Source organism: Rhinatrema bivittatum, chromosome 7 (genome assembly GCF_901001135.1).
Source record: "Rhinatrema bivittatum chromosome 7, aRhiBiv1.1, whole genome shotgun sequence".
Lineage (NCBI taxonomy): Eukaryota > Metazoa > Chordata > Amphibia > Gymnophiona > Rhinatrematidae > Rhinatrema > Rhinatrema bivittatum.
Window position 1 is genome coordinate 309164808 of NC_042621.1, and position 16390 is coordinate 309181197.

The following is a 16390-nucleotide window of genomic DNA, read 5'->3' on the forward strand; positions in this document are numbered from 1 at the left end:
TAATAAATAAAAATAGTGTAAATAAATTTACCAAATCAGAATCCAACTTCTCAGCGTAAAAAACCATATGCAGCATACAAAAGTTAGCACATAGGAGTAATGGGAAATGTTTATGTTGAGTTGTGATCCCTTCACGGGAACCTAGAATGTGAGAGATGCCTGCTGCTGCTTTGTGAACGAGGCTCCAGTCTTTCTGTGGATCACTAAAGGAATAGGAAGAGGAGATGTTGTAGTGCACCTGGCACAGAGGTAAGCACAATATTTCCCAAGCTGGAAAGAGAAAACCAGAAACCCTGTATCCCCTCTGTAACCCCCTCTGAGTGCTTTCCCATTCCCTCTGTATTGATACCCAGATCGAAGGAATCACACCTTGAGATAAAAGAGAGTCTCACACAAAACATTATCATAAAACCGACAAACGTTTATTCTGGGATTCCAGCTGTCACAGATTACAGAATATCTAAATCTGATTAGATGGGGGTTCACGCCTGTTGTGGGAATGCGGGCAGCGGACCCATCTCTGATTGTAACATGTGCCCCTGTGCCACGACGCAGCTGCAGAGGAGCTCCAGCAAGCGCCGAGGCAGGTGAGAGGCATCCGAATGTAGACTGGTGAAGCTGGACTTTGACGACTGCCGCACCTCTGCACAGTAGAAAGACCCAGACATCGCAATGTTTGGTCTCATGAGCGGTCCTCCGACTACTCCTAGCCCTTTCGGACCTGCCACGTGGAGCAGCAACTGTGACAGGGCAGATAATGGTCAGAGGATGAAAACATCAAAACGAAGACTAGATACATGAGCGCTTCACGGACATTTGATTGAAGGTTGAGACGAAGATGAAGTCTTGTATTGCTTGAAAAGTACTGGGTAAGAACAACTTGGGTTATACTGGTTTCAGCTTTACAGTTATCCAAAAAACTTCTTAATTGCGTAGGTTCAAAAAAAATGTAGCTATTGTCTTTAATTTTCAACATACACTTACAAGGATACCTTATCTTTATCTGAGCTCCTAAAGATCTTGCCTCCTCACACATCCCGAGGAACAATTTCCGTCGGGATTGAGTAGCCTTCGTTATATCGGGGTATACCCACACTTTTTGACCATAATAAATCTTATTTCTGTTACGAAAAAAGGATCTTAGAATCAAATCTCTATCAGAAGAGAAAACAAAGGTGCTGATATACTCTCGTTAATTCTTATTCCTTTTCTACTTTTTGTTTTGTATGTTCCAGAGTTTTACTGGATTTTTTCTTTACTTTACAAAGTTAAAAATAGAAAAGATGTACTTGTTTATTGGTAATAGGAAGTTAATTTCTTGTCTGTTCTTAATACTTATTGTAATTAATTTTCTGTATGTGAAAAATAATGAAAATTGAGAAATAAAAAATTAAAAAAAAAAAAAGAAAAGTACTGGGTAGGTACTGTCACATCACGCGCCCTACTCAGACGATGAGAGCTGGTTGTGGACCATGCTGGTAGGCGCGCCCTACACAGCCAGTCACGGCTGGTTGCGGACCACGTTGGTGATTCCCGCTCAGGTTGGTTGGAGAAGGTGAGACAAGACTCAGGATGGTTAAGGAAAGTCCGAGGCGGGGCTCGGATGGGGTTGAAGAAGGTCCGAGGCGGGACTTGGATAGGGTCAAATAAGGTCTGAGGCGGGGCTCGGATGGGGTAAAAAGAGGACTCCGGTTAGCTGAAGAGTCAGTCTGAGAAGGCTCAGAATTGATTGAAGATAGGGGAACTCTGAAAGAGTCACAATGTCCACAATAGAGATGAGCTTTGTTTTTCTGGCTCGGGTCGGGTTTCAGTTCGGGCGCTTCGTGGGAAACTCGTTTTCCCACGGATCGTTTTTTGCCAAAAACGAAACTGGAACCCGAACCTGAACCCGAAACCAGAAAAATGAATTTTAAAAAACCACGAATCAGGAAAAAAACCACCCCAACCCTTAAATTTTACTTACTTACACACACACACCCCCCCCCAACATCCCGATCCCTCCCCAAGACTTACTAAAAGTCTCTGGTGGTCCAGGAACTGGAGATAAGGTTAAATGTTCCAACATGTCTTCTTCTATCCTATCCATTGGGGGTATTGATCTCTCAGGGGCACCGGGACTCAATGATGTTTCTATCTGCCCGGAGCACAGCTCCTGCTCCAAGCTAACTGCTCCAGCGGGCTGTCCCGACATGCAAAATGAAGCTCTTCGAAAGCAATCGTCTATTCGTGGCTGGCTTGAATTCAAAATAGGAGTTGAAACAGATTCTTTAAGACGAGCTTTTCGTTTGGTATGTGGCATATTAAAACAATAAACTATCTATTACTGCCACTGAAAAGAGTTACTTGCCAGAAGACTAATAATGTGGGTTCATAAACAGTGAGGTCTCATGGCCGCAGATATTACTATATTCAAGGAGTAAAACCCACGGTCTTCTGGGTCCTTCACTGTTCTTCACCGGGCTAAGCCAGGCAAAGCCACGTGCCCCTTTGGCGCACGCGGCTTCGGCGTCGTGCCGGCGGTCGCGTTGCAGCAAATTTGTAGTCCTAGCCTGTATCCCCATTGGCTCCTCCCACCCAACGAGGGAAGGAGCCAATGAAGACAAGGTAATAGCGAGGCTTACCCGGAACCTCAGGCAAAATGTTCAAGCGGCAGCGTCCTCGCTGGACCACGGCGAATTTGTAGTCCTAGCTCCTCCCACCCAACGCGGGAAGGAGCCAATGAAGACAAGGTAATAACGAGGCTTACCCAGAGCCTCAGGCAAAAAGTTCGGCGGCAGCATCCTCGCTGGATCATGGCGAATTTGTAGTCCTAGCTCCTCCCACCCAACGCGGGAAGGAGCCAATGAAGACAAGGTAATAGCGAGGCTTACCCGAAACCTCAGGCAAAAAGTTCAAGTGGCAGCATCCTCGCTGGACCGCGGCGAATTTGTAGTCCTAGCTCCTCCCACCCAACGCGGGAAGGAGCCAGTGAAGACAAGGTAATAGCGAGGCTTACCCGGAACCTCAGGAAAAAAGTTCAAGCGGCACCTAGGTTTTTTTTCTTTGTATTGATGCTGTGTGCTGTGTTCACAATCCCATACATCAAAATGGTGTCTGCTGGGGTAAATGTGCTGGACTTCATTAACTCTGGTAGAACCCCTGACCTGGCATCTGAAGAAAAAAGACGAAGAAGATGGTGACTGCTGAGCTGTGAGGCCTAGGCTTTGAGCCTGGGTCTGACCCTAGGTCGAGGCCAGGAATCATGACCCGGCCTGCTTGCCAGGCCCTGGTTTCGGGACATGCCCTGGGCCAATTCTCAGGTGTCAGAACTGGCTTATGGGCCAGGCAGCAGCATAGGGCCTTTGGTCAGCCCTGTCTGACACTCCGGCATTCGGACTCAACCTCTGGGCTGAGTTGCGGAGTCTCCCTAAGTCTGGTCTCTCTGGCCTAGGCCACGGCCCAAGTGTCAGCCTTGAATAGGCCGAGTTTGAGATTGCAATGACCTACCTTGGCCTTGGCCCTCACAAGGCCTAAGCTTTGGCCTAAGCCTAGGCCTCACAGGCACATCCCCACGGGACCTGCTAAGTAGGGTCCGGAAAGGGGGAAGATCCTGGCCTTAGATGTTTTCCATGTGGAGGCCTAGAGATTCATCATTTTATGTTTTTTGTCTTTATTTTGGGGGGGTGCTTAATCTTTGATTCAATTTTTTTTACATGAATGAAATTAATCAAAATATTTCATGATCCAAAATTTGTGGGAAAAAAAACTCTTGAAATTGAAACAAAATCCAAAAATGAATTCCTTTTCCCTGAACATAAGTATCCAGAGTCCTTTCCATTAGGAGAGGCATTCTGGGCACACCATCCTTTTGGTGGATGCTTCTGACACTCTTTATGCGAATTGGCATTTGGATTTAGATGACAACCCATGGCCCCAACTTTTACATTCTCGGGTACTGAGAAGCATACGGGTAACTGATACGCATAGGGGTAATGAGTAGAGTCAGTTACTACCCTTAATAGAAGGAATGGGGCTTACTACACTTAACTAGCAATACTTGATGCTTTTGACGCAACTGCAAAATCTCTTTCCGCTTCAGCGAGAGAAATAAAAGGGGAATTGAATTCAGATGACAACTGACATAGGCCCTGGCTTTTGCAATCTGTGTTACTGATTGGAGGACATAAAGGAAAAAGCAATACAAATCAAGCATTATTGTCAGAATTTTCAAGAAGAATCCTCACCCTGTAAAATACTTGCTTATAGTAATTTTATGGAGTTTGATAGTTGCTTAGTTTTGATTGTAAAAGTTACTCCCTTACAATAAGGCTTGGGGTTAAACTGCACAGACTACCCTAGAGAAAATCATGGGGGTAAGCAGCACGGCATGGCATATTCTAGCATAACAAATTCTCTGGCAGACAGGATGGACCATTTGTTCCTTTTCTGCCATCATTACTATGTTACTATTTTTGAACACCAACTTAAAAAACTTACTCCACTCCGTCTTGAAGAACCTATCTGATGGTTTCTTAAAGAAGACAAATAGCATTTCAAATATTACATGGTATATAACCTTACGAAAGGTTATCAAGCATAAAGCTAAATGATACTCTCAACCTAACCTTTTACAAGACACAAACGTCTGAGGTACATCAGCTTTCCAAAAGTTGAATAAAGAATACAGTGACAAATCTTCTCACATATTCAAAGCTCCAAAGTTTGCAATCAGACAGTACTACAGAATTACTCATCACATTATTTAATGTATTTGTATTTAGAATCCTTTAAATTCCACCCTACATGGACAAATCCCCCAGGGAAAAGGTGAAAGGACTCCAACTCCCATAATTCCTCTGAGTGTCCTACTCAAGTAAAAATTAGCAGAGTTTGGAGGCCACAGCACAGGGGTTTATTCCATATTTACGGACAGTAAGCACATTTCTGGCATTCTCGCCACAATATTCTATAGTAATCTGTGTATGTGAAGAATCCGCTATAAAGGTCTGATCTTTCAAAAGAGAGGTCTTAAAATATTGACTGACAAATTTTTGCTAGTATGCAAAAATACAAAAAAAATGGAAGGGAGCGATTTTAGGGATTAATGATTATGGAGAGCAGAATTAGTCCTGATATGAGTACTGAGAGGAGAGAATCACCTTGCTGGATGCTGAAAGGAATCAGTAAATTTTGCTTGGGACATTTTTTTATAACTTTGGGGAGAAGTAAACTATTGGGATATATTATTTAAGGTTTAAGGTTTATTATTATTTATATACCGTCATCTCAGCGGTAGCCTTCACAACGGTTTACATTACAATAAAAACATAGTAAGAAAGTTACCATCATTTATAAATAGAAAAATAAAAGGTAAAATTACTAGCTTAGAGAAATAGCTTAAAAGATAAGATTATTAAAAGACAGAATAAAACTATACATATTAAACAAATAAAAATTTTAAAATATAAGTATATAGTTCCAAGATAAACTTAAGATCACCCAGAGATGGTATAAAGCTCAAGCATCTGGCTATTTCTCCACATCGTTGTATGCCACATTAAACAAGATGTTTTAAGGTCCGTTTAGTGTGTTTGTGCTTTTAATAATCAGTAAGGCAGCTAATATGCAGAAGTTAGTGTGTTTATTTTTAAATAGTCAGTAAGGTAGCTAATAAGCAGAAGTTATTGTGTTTGTATTTCCCAACCCTCCTAACTCTCTCCCACCCACCCCTAGCTCATCCTTTAGTTTATAGGCAGTTGCCACTTTCACACTAAAAAAAATAAATTAGCCTTTTCACTTCAAGAATTCCCCGCACCTTATTGAGATTTTGTTCATTCCCCTGTAGGCCACAACCAGACATATAGTGAGTACACTAATATGTTTAAAGGCCCCTAAATATACACATTCCTACTCTCATAGCAACCTAAAATTTAACTAGGAACTGAACAAATTTGAGATGAAAGCAGCAGTCCAGCAGCAAGAGGGGGACCTCCCAGTGTTTTGCATCGAGGGGTTTTAGAAATTAATGAGTGATGGTACCCTCCAAATGACGGTAAATAAAAATTTATAAATAAATAAAATAAATAAATGGAGTGCTGAATTATCCCTGATATGATGGTCCCACAGTTTGTGTACTAGGGACATTTTTCTGGAAAGGAGAACGGTAAAATGGTTATGTATTAATTGAATGGGGTAAATTTTGTGTAGCACAAATAAAAAATACACTGTGTATAAAACCTTAAATTAACTAAAATGAATGTAGGAAGCTCTCCAGAACGACTCAGAGAGGAAGGCAGATTAAAGCAACTGAAGAATCTGATAAAAGTAGCTGATGCTAATCGCACCATTGAAGGATCATCAAGACAGAGGAAAGGAAGGATCTTCAGGCTCTTCTTAGATTGTGGGAAGGTGGTAGCAGAATGCACAGAATGTGGTGAGAGTGGTTCCAGGGCCTGAGAGCCGCAGGAAGTAAAGCCATCAGTGAAGGGAGCTTGTTGGATCCACAAGGAAGAAAGGAGGAAGCAGAACCTGAAAATCTGCTCGGAGTTGGATGTGAGGGTGCAGATAAGTGAAAACTGCAAGATAGAAAACATCACCTCCAGGAACAAAAGAACCTCTCACTTCATGGTCAGAATATCTCTTCTGCTGAAATGTCCCAAATTTCCCGTGTCTCTCCTTCCCTCTCCTCTTTGTATTGTATTAGAGTTGTAGGGTTGATGAATGTTATAAAAGCATAAAAGGGAATTGATCAAAACTCTCCTATTTATACTGCTGGGTTATGTTTCCTTTTCATTCGTAGCTACTTCAAGACCCTCCCCAGGACCAACTTTTACAGCTGGTAAGTGACATTATCTCAGGTAATAATAACATTGCTCCTTCTGAATCTGTGATACAAATGACGCAGCCTCACAGGACACCAGACGTCCCATCCCAGAGGTCTCTCTTCCCAAAGTGCTGAATTGTAAATTGGGATAGGATCCTGGGTCCCATGGATTGTGCTGAATGTCCTCAGTTACGTTTCTATTCTTCTTCTTCTATGTAATCAGATGGCCTGAAGTGTTACGGCCTTGTGGGAGCTTCAGGTTATTGGAGAACTATCTGTGCCTACTTTTACCGGCATTGTCAGGAGGAGATCCCGGGGAGAGGAAAATATCCTGTGCATACTGCAATTTCAGATCTATGGGAGCAGTTTGAGAATTCCCCTCTGTATGTTTATCTGATTATTGTTTCTACATTGCTGCTGCTGTTGTTTGATTTATTATAAAGTTGTATTTATCTATAAAGTTTTTATTTTAGATCTTGTATATCCAGCTTGTACAGTTCCAGTTTGGAAAAGAGATTTACAAGTTCAGAAAATAAATAAATAGTTATTAGTCTCTAAAACTAGAAGTGAGGACTTTATTTCCCTAATTCAGAGCCTGTAGAATGAGAAAAATGCACCACATTTCTGCTTAAAACATTTGCTCCTCTTGTACCTGTAGGTTCTACGTATGAGGTGCGGTTGGTGAATGGCTCACACAGATGTGCAGGGCGTGTTGAAGTTTACTATGCTGGAAAATGGGGATCGGTTTGTGATGACCTGTGGGATACAAATGATGCAAATGTTGTGTGCAGACAGCTGGGCTGCGGTTCTGCTGTTGCGGCTCCTGGCAGTGCCCATTTTGGTCAAGGCACAGGAGATATTCTTCTGGATGATGTGCAGTGCAGAGGAGATGAATGGTTCCTGGGCCAGTGCTCCAGCCGTGGATGGAAAGTGCATAACTGTGGTCATCATGAAGACGCCGGTGCCATCTGCTCAGGTACTGTTTCCCCTCTCCCATCACGTGAGATCTCAGTTACTCCTGTATGTGTCAGCGTAGCCTTTGAGCAGTATGGACAGTTTCAGAGAAGGACGTAGCTTTATTCCTTGTTCTGGAAATGTATTTCTTCTTTGGAGTAATCCTTGCCTCATGAAAGCTGATTGGATTGTGAAAACAGATCATTTATCACGTGGTTTGAATAAGATCCTGTAATGCTAAATAAAGTTTTAGTTCTCATAAGCTTCTCCCTGCTATGGGTGGAGCTGATGAGGCTCCAGATGCTCCTGATAGAGCAGAGAGATGGCTATTAGGGATGAAGCACAAATCAGAGCCCCTGGACTGATATGTCCATGTAATATCTGACATGCAGTCACGTCCCATAATATTTTTATAGAGATATGTAGGCTCAGAGTATTCCTTCCTACAGAGCCAGAGTTGACTTGCAGGTGCCTATAATACAAACACCTTGACCCTGGAGAGGAAACGGATCTGCCCAGGGACAGCAGGTTCAATGGACAATACCCAAAACATTATTAGCTGCAGTTTCATCAGACCCTGAGAAAAATCCCATGAATGGAGGGACGTCTCGGCTAATGAGATATTTCTTCACTCAAGGAAAGGGTGGTGGATGCCTAGAATGCCCTTCCAGAGGAGGAGGTGAAAACAAAATCAGTGAAGGATTTGAAAGGGGCATGGGATAAAGAGTGAGGATCCCTAAAGGTTAGAGGATGGAAATGAAGAAAAGACAGCATGGGGGTAACTTGCTGGTGTGAGGGTTACTACATAAGAACATAAGAAATTGCCATGCTGGGTCAGACCAAGGGTCCATCAAGCCCAGCATCCTGTTTCCAACAGAGGCCAAACCAGGCCACAAGAACCTGGCAATTACCCAAACACTAAGAAGATCCTATGCTTCTGATGCAATTAATAGCAGTGGCTATTCCCTAAGTAAAATTGATTAATAGCCATTAATGGACTTCTCCTCCAAGAACTTATCCAAACCTTTTTTGAACCCAGCTATACTAACTGCACTAACCACATCCTCTGGTAACAAATTCCAGAGCTTTATTGTGCGTTGAGTGAAAAAGAATTTTCTCCGATTAGTCTTAAATGTGCTACTTGCTAACTTCATGGATCCCCCTAGTCCTTCTATTATTCGAAAGTGAAAATAACCGAGTCACATCTACTCGTTCAAGACCTCTCATGATCTTAAAGACCTCTATGATATCCCCCTTCAGCCGTCTCTTCTCCAAGCTGAACAGCCCTAACCTCTTTAGTCTTTCCTCATAGGGGAGCTGTTCCATCCCCTTTATCATTTTGATAGCCCTTCTCTGTACCTTCTCCATCGCAACCCCTAACCAATAAGCCTTCATACTGTTGGTACATCTCCATTATTGCTCTCTGCTTTTACAGCAGTGGGAAAAGGGGAATTAGATTCAGATAGCAACCAACAAGGACATGGGATATTATGGTCTGGGAAAACAACTGAGTATGGGGGTAACTTGCTGGTGTGGGGGTTACTGCCCCTAAGCAATAAGCCTGATACTTTGGATACATCTCCAGCATTGCTCTCTGCTTCAACAGCAAGAGGTAACGGAGAATTGGACTCAGACAGCAACCAACAAGGACCCTGACTTTGATGGTTTGGGGAAACCAAGTATGGGGAGCCCTGTATGGTGCGCCTGGTGCTACCATTAGCTTGCTGGGCAGACTGGATGGACTGTCTGCTCCTTTTCTGCCATCATTTTCCATGTTTCTATGTTTTCTGTGTGAGTTTATTCCTATACTGGGGCCCGTGTGCATCTCCTTTTTTCCCTGCAGCTTCTCTTCATAAAACCTTTTGCTTTCCGCTCAGGTTAATCTTAGACACAAAGAAAAAATTATCAGGAATGTGCTCGAAAAACAAAGCTGTTTTTTTTCTCAAATTGTTTAATATCTCATTTGCTGTGCATTTTTCCTTGTTTCATGAACTTGAAATGAAATAAAAATCAAATGAAAAAAGGAAAGGAAAGGAATGTAAGGGGCCAGGATCTCTTCCCCATCCTCCCACTCCCACTCTCCCTGCTCTCTGCATGGGCCAATTTGAATCAAGAGATTGGTTGTGTCCCTTTTTGATCTCTGCGAACTGTGAGATGGTGAAGGCCTGGTATTACCCTTTTGCATTTACATTTCTGTGTATTTAATTGGTGACTTTTTCCTTATAATAATAAATAAAAAGTGTAAATAAATTTACCAAATCAACCTCTCAGCGTAAAAGCCCATATGTACCACACACAATTTAGCACATAGGAGTAACAGGAAATGTTTATATTGAGTTGTGATCCCTTCACGGGCCCCTAGCTCGTCTTTCTCTGGTTCAATAAAGGAATAGGAAGAGGTAGGGATGTGAATCGTGTGCCCTATCGTCTTAACGAGTGAAATCGTCTGGCAGGAGAAGAAAATCGTGTTTGACACGATTTTTTAGTTAAAAAATCGTTAAAAATCATTTTTTCCGATTAGTGCGCACTAACTCCCAGTTAGTGCGCACTAACTGAAAATGATACAATTTGACACTTTTCAGGTCAGTTAAGGTCAGTTTAGGAATGAATATGTATTCCTATTGGCTGCCCTCTTATTTATTCATGTTACCAAGGTTCCCACTGACAGTATATGGGGGATGGGAAATGGAAACAGTTGGTAGCTTGACAAAAAAAGTAATGTGATCAGTCAATGTGACTAGAACTTGTGCCCTAACCCTGATACCAGGGGTGTTGTGATCTTCCTGCACACAGTGCCCTAACCCTGATACCAGGGGTGTTGTGATCTTCCTGCACACAGTGCCCTAACCCTATTAATACCAGGAGTGTTGTGATCTTCCTGCACACAGTGCCCTAACCCTGGCACCAGGGGTGTTGTGATCTTCTTGCACACAGTGCCCTATCCCTATTAATACCAGGAGTGTTGTGATCTTCCTGCACACAGTGCCCTAACCCTGACACCAGGGGTGTTGTGATATTCCTGCACACAGTGCCCTATCCCTATTAATACCAGGAGTGTTGTGATCTTCCTGCACACAGTGCCCTAACCCTGATACCAGGGGTGTTGTGATCTTCCTGCACTCAGTGCCCTATCCCTATTAATACCAGGAGTGTTGTGATCTTCCTGCACACAGTGCCCTAACCCTGATACCAGGAGTGTTGTGATCTTCCTGCCACTAGCCTCACCAGTTACACTAGGCTAGTAGCCTAGTCAGACATTCACCACCACCTAATAATAATTAATTATTAATTCAGTGATATAATAAATCATTTAAAAAAATTGAGTAGGTTAATATAATAGATGACTGTAGTAGATTGAATAAAGATTTATTTATTTATTTATTTAATATCTTTTATATACCGACGAACGTTGGGAACATCTCGTCGGTTTACAGGGAACAGAACTTAGCAACAGGCTTTACAATTGTCACATGATAATAATAACAGAAACAATAACATACGAATAATAGGGAAGATTATACAGGTAATAATTAACTAAGTGGGATACATGTTTGTGGTTATTCAAAAAAGGGGCAGGGAGATTCTGCTAGATATGAATGATATCAACGTTTGTAGGGGATATATATTTGTATATACAGTAGTTATCAGGGAATATATACACGTTTGTGAGAGAAATGTTCCTATTTACAGAATGCTGTCTTGATAAATTTGCTTTCCAGGAAGCATGGTAGAAAGCTAATTGTTAGGCAAGGTGGAAGGGGGTGGTTAGGAGGTGGGAAGGAAAAAGGGGGTGGGGGGGGGAGAAGGGAGGAGGGTGGTGAGGAGTTAGGGAGGGTGGGGGCTAGTGATTGTGTGGATGTTAGGTGTATGAGTGTCTAAAGAACCAGGTCTTCAGGTTTTGCCTGAATATTTTTGGGCAGGTTTCTTGGCGGAGGGAAGTGGGTAGTTTATTCCAGAGTAACGGTCCTGCTAGGGAGAGAGCTCTTTCGTTAGTGGTGCGGAGTTTAGTAAGTTTAGGTGAGGGGGTGTGTAGTGTGGCTAGATATTGTTTTCTGGTGGGTCTATTACTGTTGTGAAAGGAGAAGTGTTCTTTGAACCAGTGCATGTTGTTGTTATGAAGGGATTTGTGTATTAGGGTGAGGGCTTTGAAGGTAATTCTAGATGCGACGGGTAACCAGTGTAGATGTTTGAGTACAGGGGTTATGTGATCATATTTGTGAGTGTTGGTGAGAATCCTGGCAGCTGCATTTTGGAGTAGTTGTAAAGGTTGGATGGTGTTTTTAGGCAAACCTAGTAGCAAGGAGTTGCAGTAATCTATTTTCGATAATATGAGGGCTTGTAATATGGTGCGGAAGTCGCTGAGATGTAAGAGTGGTTTGAGTCTTTTTAGGGTGAGCAGTTTGTAGAAGCAGTCTTTGAGGGTGTTATTGATGAATTTCTTGCAGTTAAGATGACAGTCAATGAGTACGCCGAGGCTTCGTACATGGGTGGGGAAGGTGTGGTCAGTGGCAGGGCCATTGTTGTGTGTTTGTGTGGGGGTCATAAGGAGGGTGGGGGATATGTTAGGGGGTGATATTAGGATAAGTTCTGTTTTAGTAGTGTTGAGGGCGAGAAAGTTGTTAGATAAGAGGCTGCTAATTTCAGAGAGGGCGGATTTCCAGATTTCAATGGCTTTGTGTATTGAGTCTTTAATAGGAATAAGTATCTGCACGTCATCGGCATACATGAAGTGCGGGAGGTCAAGTTTGGCAAGGAGATGGCAGAGGGGGAGGAGATATATATTGAAAAGTGTGGACGATAGCGATGAACCTTGTGGTACTCCTTGAGAGAGGTTGTGGGGCTTGGAGGTGGAGTTTCCCATTTGTACGCTAAATTGTCTATCAGCTAGGTATGAGTGGAACCATTGTAGAGCCTGGCCTGAGATGCCAATGCTGCTGAGACGTTCTAATAGGATTTGATGCTTTATGGTGTCGAATGCAGCGGATATGTCTAGGAGAATGAGGATGTGTGAATTACCTTTGTCAAGACCTTTCAATATTTGGTCGGAGAGTTTCTGATCTGATGTTTCTGCTCTCCTCACACCAAACAAAAGCAACACACAAGCAGAGAAGCCCTTCTTATAAAGCTGAGCTAGTGAGTTAAGTAGGAGGAAAAGTAAACATACTGGTGGCCAGTGTGGCTACTTAAAAAATACACTTACCAACAATCAATTACCACATATATTTGAACTGTGTAGTTCCAGCCAGGACCACCTTTCTAAAATGCACAGTGATTGGCAAATTCAACAAACATGCACTAGCATTTCACGTGCCTGCTATCAAAAATAATAAACAAACAAGTTCTAGTCACGTGAGTGATGATCATCACATTACTTTTTTTGTCAAGCTTCCAACTGTTTCCATTTCACATCCCCCCAACCATTACCTCAGTGGGAACCTTGGTAACATCAATAGATAAGAGCACAGCCAGCCAATAGGAATACATACATACATATTCATTCCTAAGTGACCTTTACTGACCTGGGAAGTGTCAACACTTTGTTTCATTTTCTGTTGGTGTTCGTGAGTTTCCAGTTCCATTTCCCATCCCCCCAACCATCACCTTAGTGGGAACCTTGGTAACATCAATAGATAAGAGGGCAGCCAGCCAATAGGAATACATATTCATTCCTAACTGACCTTCACTGACCTGGAAAGTGTCAATTTGTATCATTTTCTGTTAGTGCGCACTAACGGGAGTTAGCGCACTAACTCCCGTTAGTGCGCACTAACACGATTTAACGATTTTTAACGATAAATCGTTAGAATTTCTATTGTATTGTGTTCTATAACGATTTAAGACGATATTAACATTATCGGACAATAATTTTAATCGTTGAAAAACGATTCACATCCCTAGGAAGAGGAGATGTTGTAGTGCACCTGGCACAGAGGTAAGCACAATATTTCCCAAGCTGGAAAGAGAAACCCAGGAACCCTGTATCCCCTCTGTAACCCCCTCTGAGTGCTTTCCCATTCCCTCTGTATTGATACCCAGATCGGAGGAATCACAGCTTGAGATAAAACTCTCTTATTTATACTGCTGGGTTATCTTTACTTTTCATTCGTTGCTACTTCAAGACCCTCCCTACGACCTCCTGTTATTACGTGTGTTTTAGTGGATCCTTGGGTGATGTGGAGATGACCACGCCCACGTGGACAAGCCCCGTGAGGAGCCACAGCACTGGGCTAGACTCTATACACAAAACACCGGAATAATTCTTTATTTATCAGCTTGAAGTAGCCACCAGGTGACGGTGGTGAGTTTCAGTCTCAGGGACCTCGGCAGAGGGAGCCCTTCTCTCCCGGATGTCAGGAGGTTCCGCAGCAGATACTGTGGTTGAGACAGATGAGACGTTAAAGTACTCACGTCGGTGTTAGCTGTTATGAATGCGATTCCATCAGATAGATAGCAGTAGGTACGGGCACTGAGGCAGGGAGAGCAGGCCCTCGAGGAGCGAGTGTCTGATCCATGAACGGCACCTGAAATAGAACAGAGGGCCCCTGAGGAGCAGGTAACCAGGTTACAAGTCAAACGCCGAAGGGCAGAAGGAATTCTTCCTGCATGCAGCAGGGAGCAGCAGAGAAGCACAGACAGGAACAGTCAGACTATTCGAGACTTGAATGAGCCTCGTTTGAGTCTTTGCCAACTCAGTGAGCTAGGAATCTTGAGAAGTAGATATACCAGGATGGGCGTGACATCAGCTGAGGGAACACCCTTGAGGTTCGCGCCACTGGGCGTACTTAGACAGGGGTTGCGCATGTGCTCCCTAGCAATGGCGTACGGCTGCACCATAGCCATTCTGGGGACGCCAGAGAGGTCGGCTTGACAACGCTGCTGTAGCCATCTTGCCCAGATAAGCGGGAGGAGCCGAGATAGGGGTGCAGCAAGTGGGGCGAAGCCATCGAAGACCGACAGACGCAACAGTACCCTCCTTCAAAGGGCGTCCACGCAATGACCTACCAGGTCTAGGTTTTTGCAAATATAGATGATGGAAATCCTGTAGCATCTTCTTATCCAAGATATTGGACATTGGAGTCCAACAGTTGTCTTCTGGGCCATAACCATCCCATGACAGGAGGTATTCCCATACTCTACCCTCATCTTCTTACATCGAGAACTGCGTCAACTTTGTATTTGATGTCTTCTTCTGCATCTATGGAGTAGAGTCGGGTATTTTGTTAGAAAATTCACTGAGTATCATTGGTTTCAGTAGTGAGACGTGGAATGCATTGTGGATCTTTAGAGAAACTGGTAGCTTCAGACTGTAGGTGAGGTTGCCCAGTCGTCAGAGAATGGGAAATGATCCAACGAAGCGAGGAGCGAATCGAGCTGAAGGAAGTTTGAGTCTTAAATGCTTTGTTGAAAGCCAGACCTTGTCACCAGGTTTGAAGTCTGGAGCCTTGCGATGATGTGCATCGTATCCTTTCTTGGCTCGTATTCCTGCTTTTTCAAGCATCACTTTAGTCTGAGTCCAGAGTTGATGGATATCAGTAGCAGTAGTCTGAGCTGCTGGGGACGACACTGATAATGGAAATGGCAGAGGTGGTAGTGGTAGTCGTCCGTAGACCACTTTGAATGGCGTAGATCCAGTGGATGTTGCTGGATGAGAGTTTATGGCAAATTCTGCCCATGGCAACAGTTCGCTCCAATCATTCTGTCGGTTGTTCATGTAGGCACGAATGAACTGTTTGAGTGTCCTGTTCATCCTTTCTGAGGATGATATGCCGATGTGAAGTCGAGGGCTATATCGAACTTCTTGCATAATGCCTTCCAGAAGTTAGCAGTGAACTGAACTCCGCGATCGGAGACTATGTGCTTAGGCAAGCCATGTAGGTGGAAGATGTGCTTGATGAATAATCGGGCGAGCTCCATGGCAGTGGGTAAGCCTGGGAGAGCCACGAAATGTGCCATCTTCAAGAACCTGTCAATGGTTACCTAAATGGTATTGTTCCCTCCTGATGATGGTAAATCTACCAAAAAGTCAGTGGCAATATGTATCCACGGTTCTTCAGGGACCGGCAAGGGTTGGAAGAGACTCCATAGATGTCCTGGCAGTGTCTTCTGTTTAGCGCAGTTTGCGCAGGAAGCGACATAGGCGAACGTGTCCTCTTTCATGGTAGGCCACCAATAAAAGATTTGCAGTTTAGACAATGTCTTTGTTGCCCAGGGTGTCCTGAGAGTTTGGATTCATGGGCCCAAGCCAATAGTTTTTTCCTGAGGTTCTTGGGTACAATTGTCTTTCCTGCAGGCACCAAATGGGTAGCTGCCAATATGACCTTCTCGGGGTCAATGATGTGTTGTGGCTCTTTGGGTACGTCCTCGGAGAGGAAGGAGCGTGAAAGAGCGTCAGCTCTGATATTCTTTTCTCCTGGACAATACTTGAGCACAAAGTTGAATCTGTTAAAAAACAGAGACCATCTCGCTTGACTATGGTTCAGGCGCTGGGCATGGCGGAGATGCTCCAAGTTCTTATGGTCTGTGAAGACCGTTATTTGATGTTGCGCTCCCTTGAGCCAAGGGTGCCACTCCTCGAATGCCAGTTTTATCGCCAGAAGTTCCTTGTCTCCAGCTCCATAATTTCTCTCCGCAGGA

The 16390-nt window shown here is 43.5% G+C and overlaps 1 protein-coding gene across 1 annotated transcript in view; it reads left to right on the forward strand.

Moving 5' to 3' along the window:
• DMBT1 (deleted in malignant brain tumors 1) overlaps positions 1 to 16390 on the forward strand; it is a 306433-nt gene that overhangs the window by 226757 nt on the left and 63286 nt on the right. Inside the window, exons 31-32 of the mRNA XM_029610571.1 lie at positions 6779 to 6817; positions 7461 to 7778. Of these exons, the coding sequence (XP_029466431.1) occupies positions 6779 to 6817; positions 7461 to 7778 (357 nt within the window). The remainder of the gene's footprint in view (positions 1 to 6778; positions 6818 to 7460; positions 7779 to 16390) is intronic.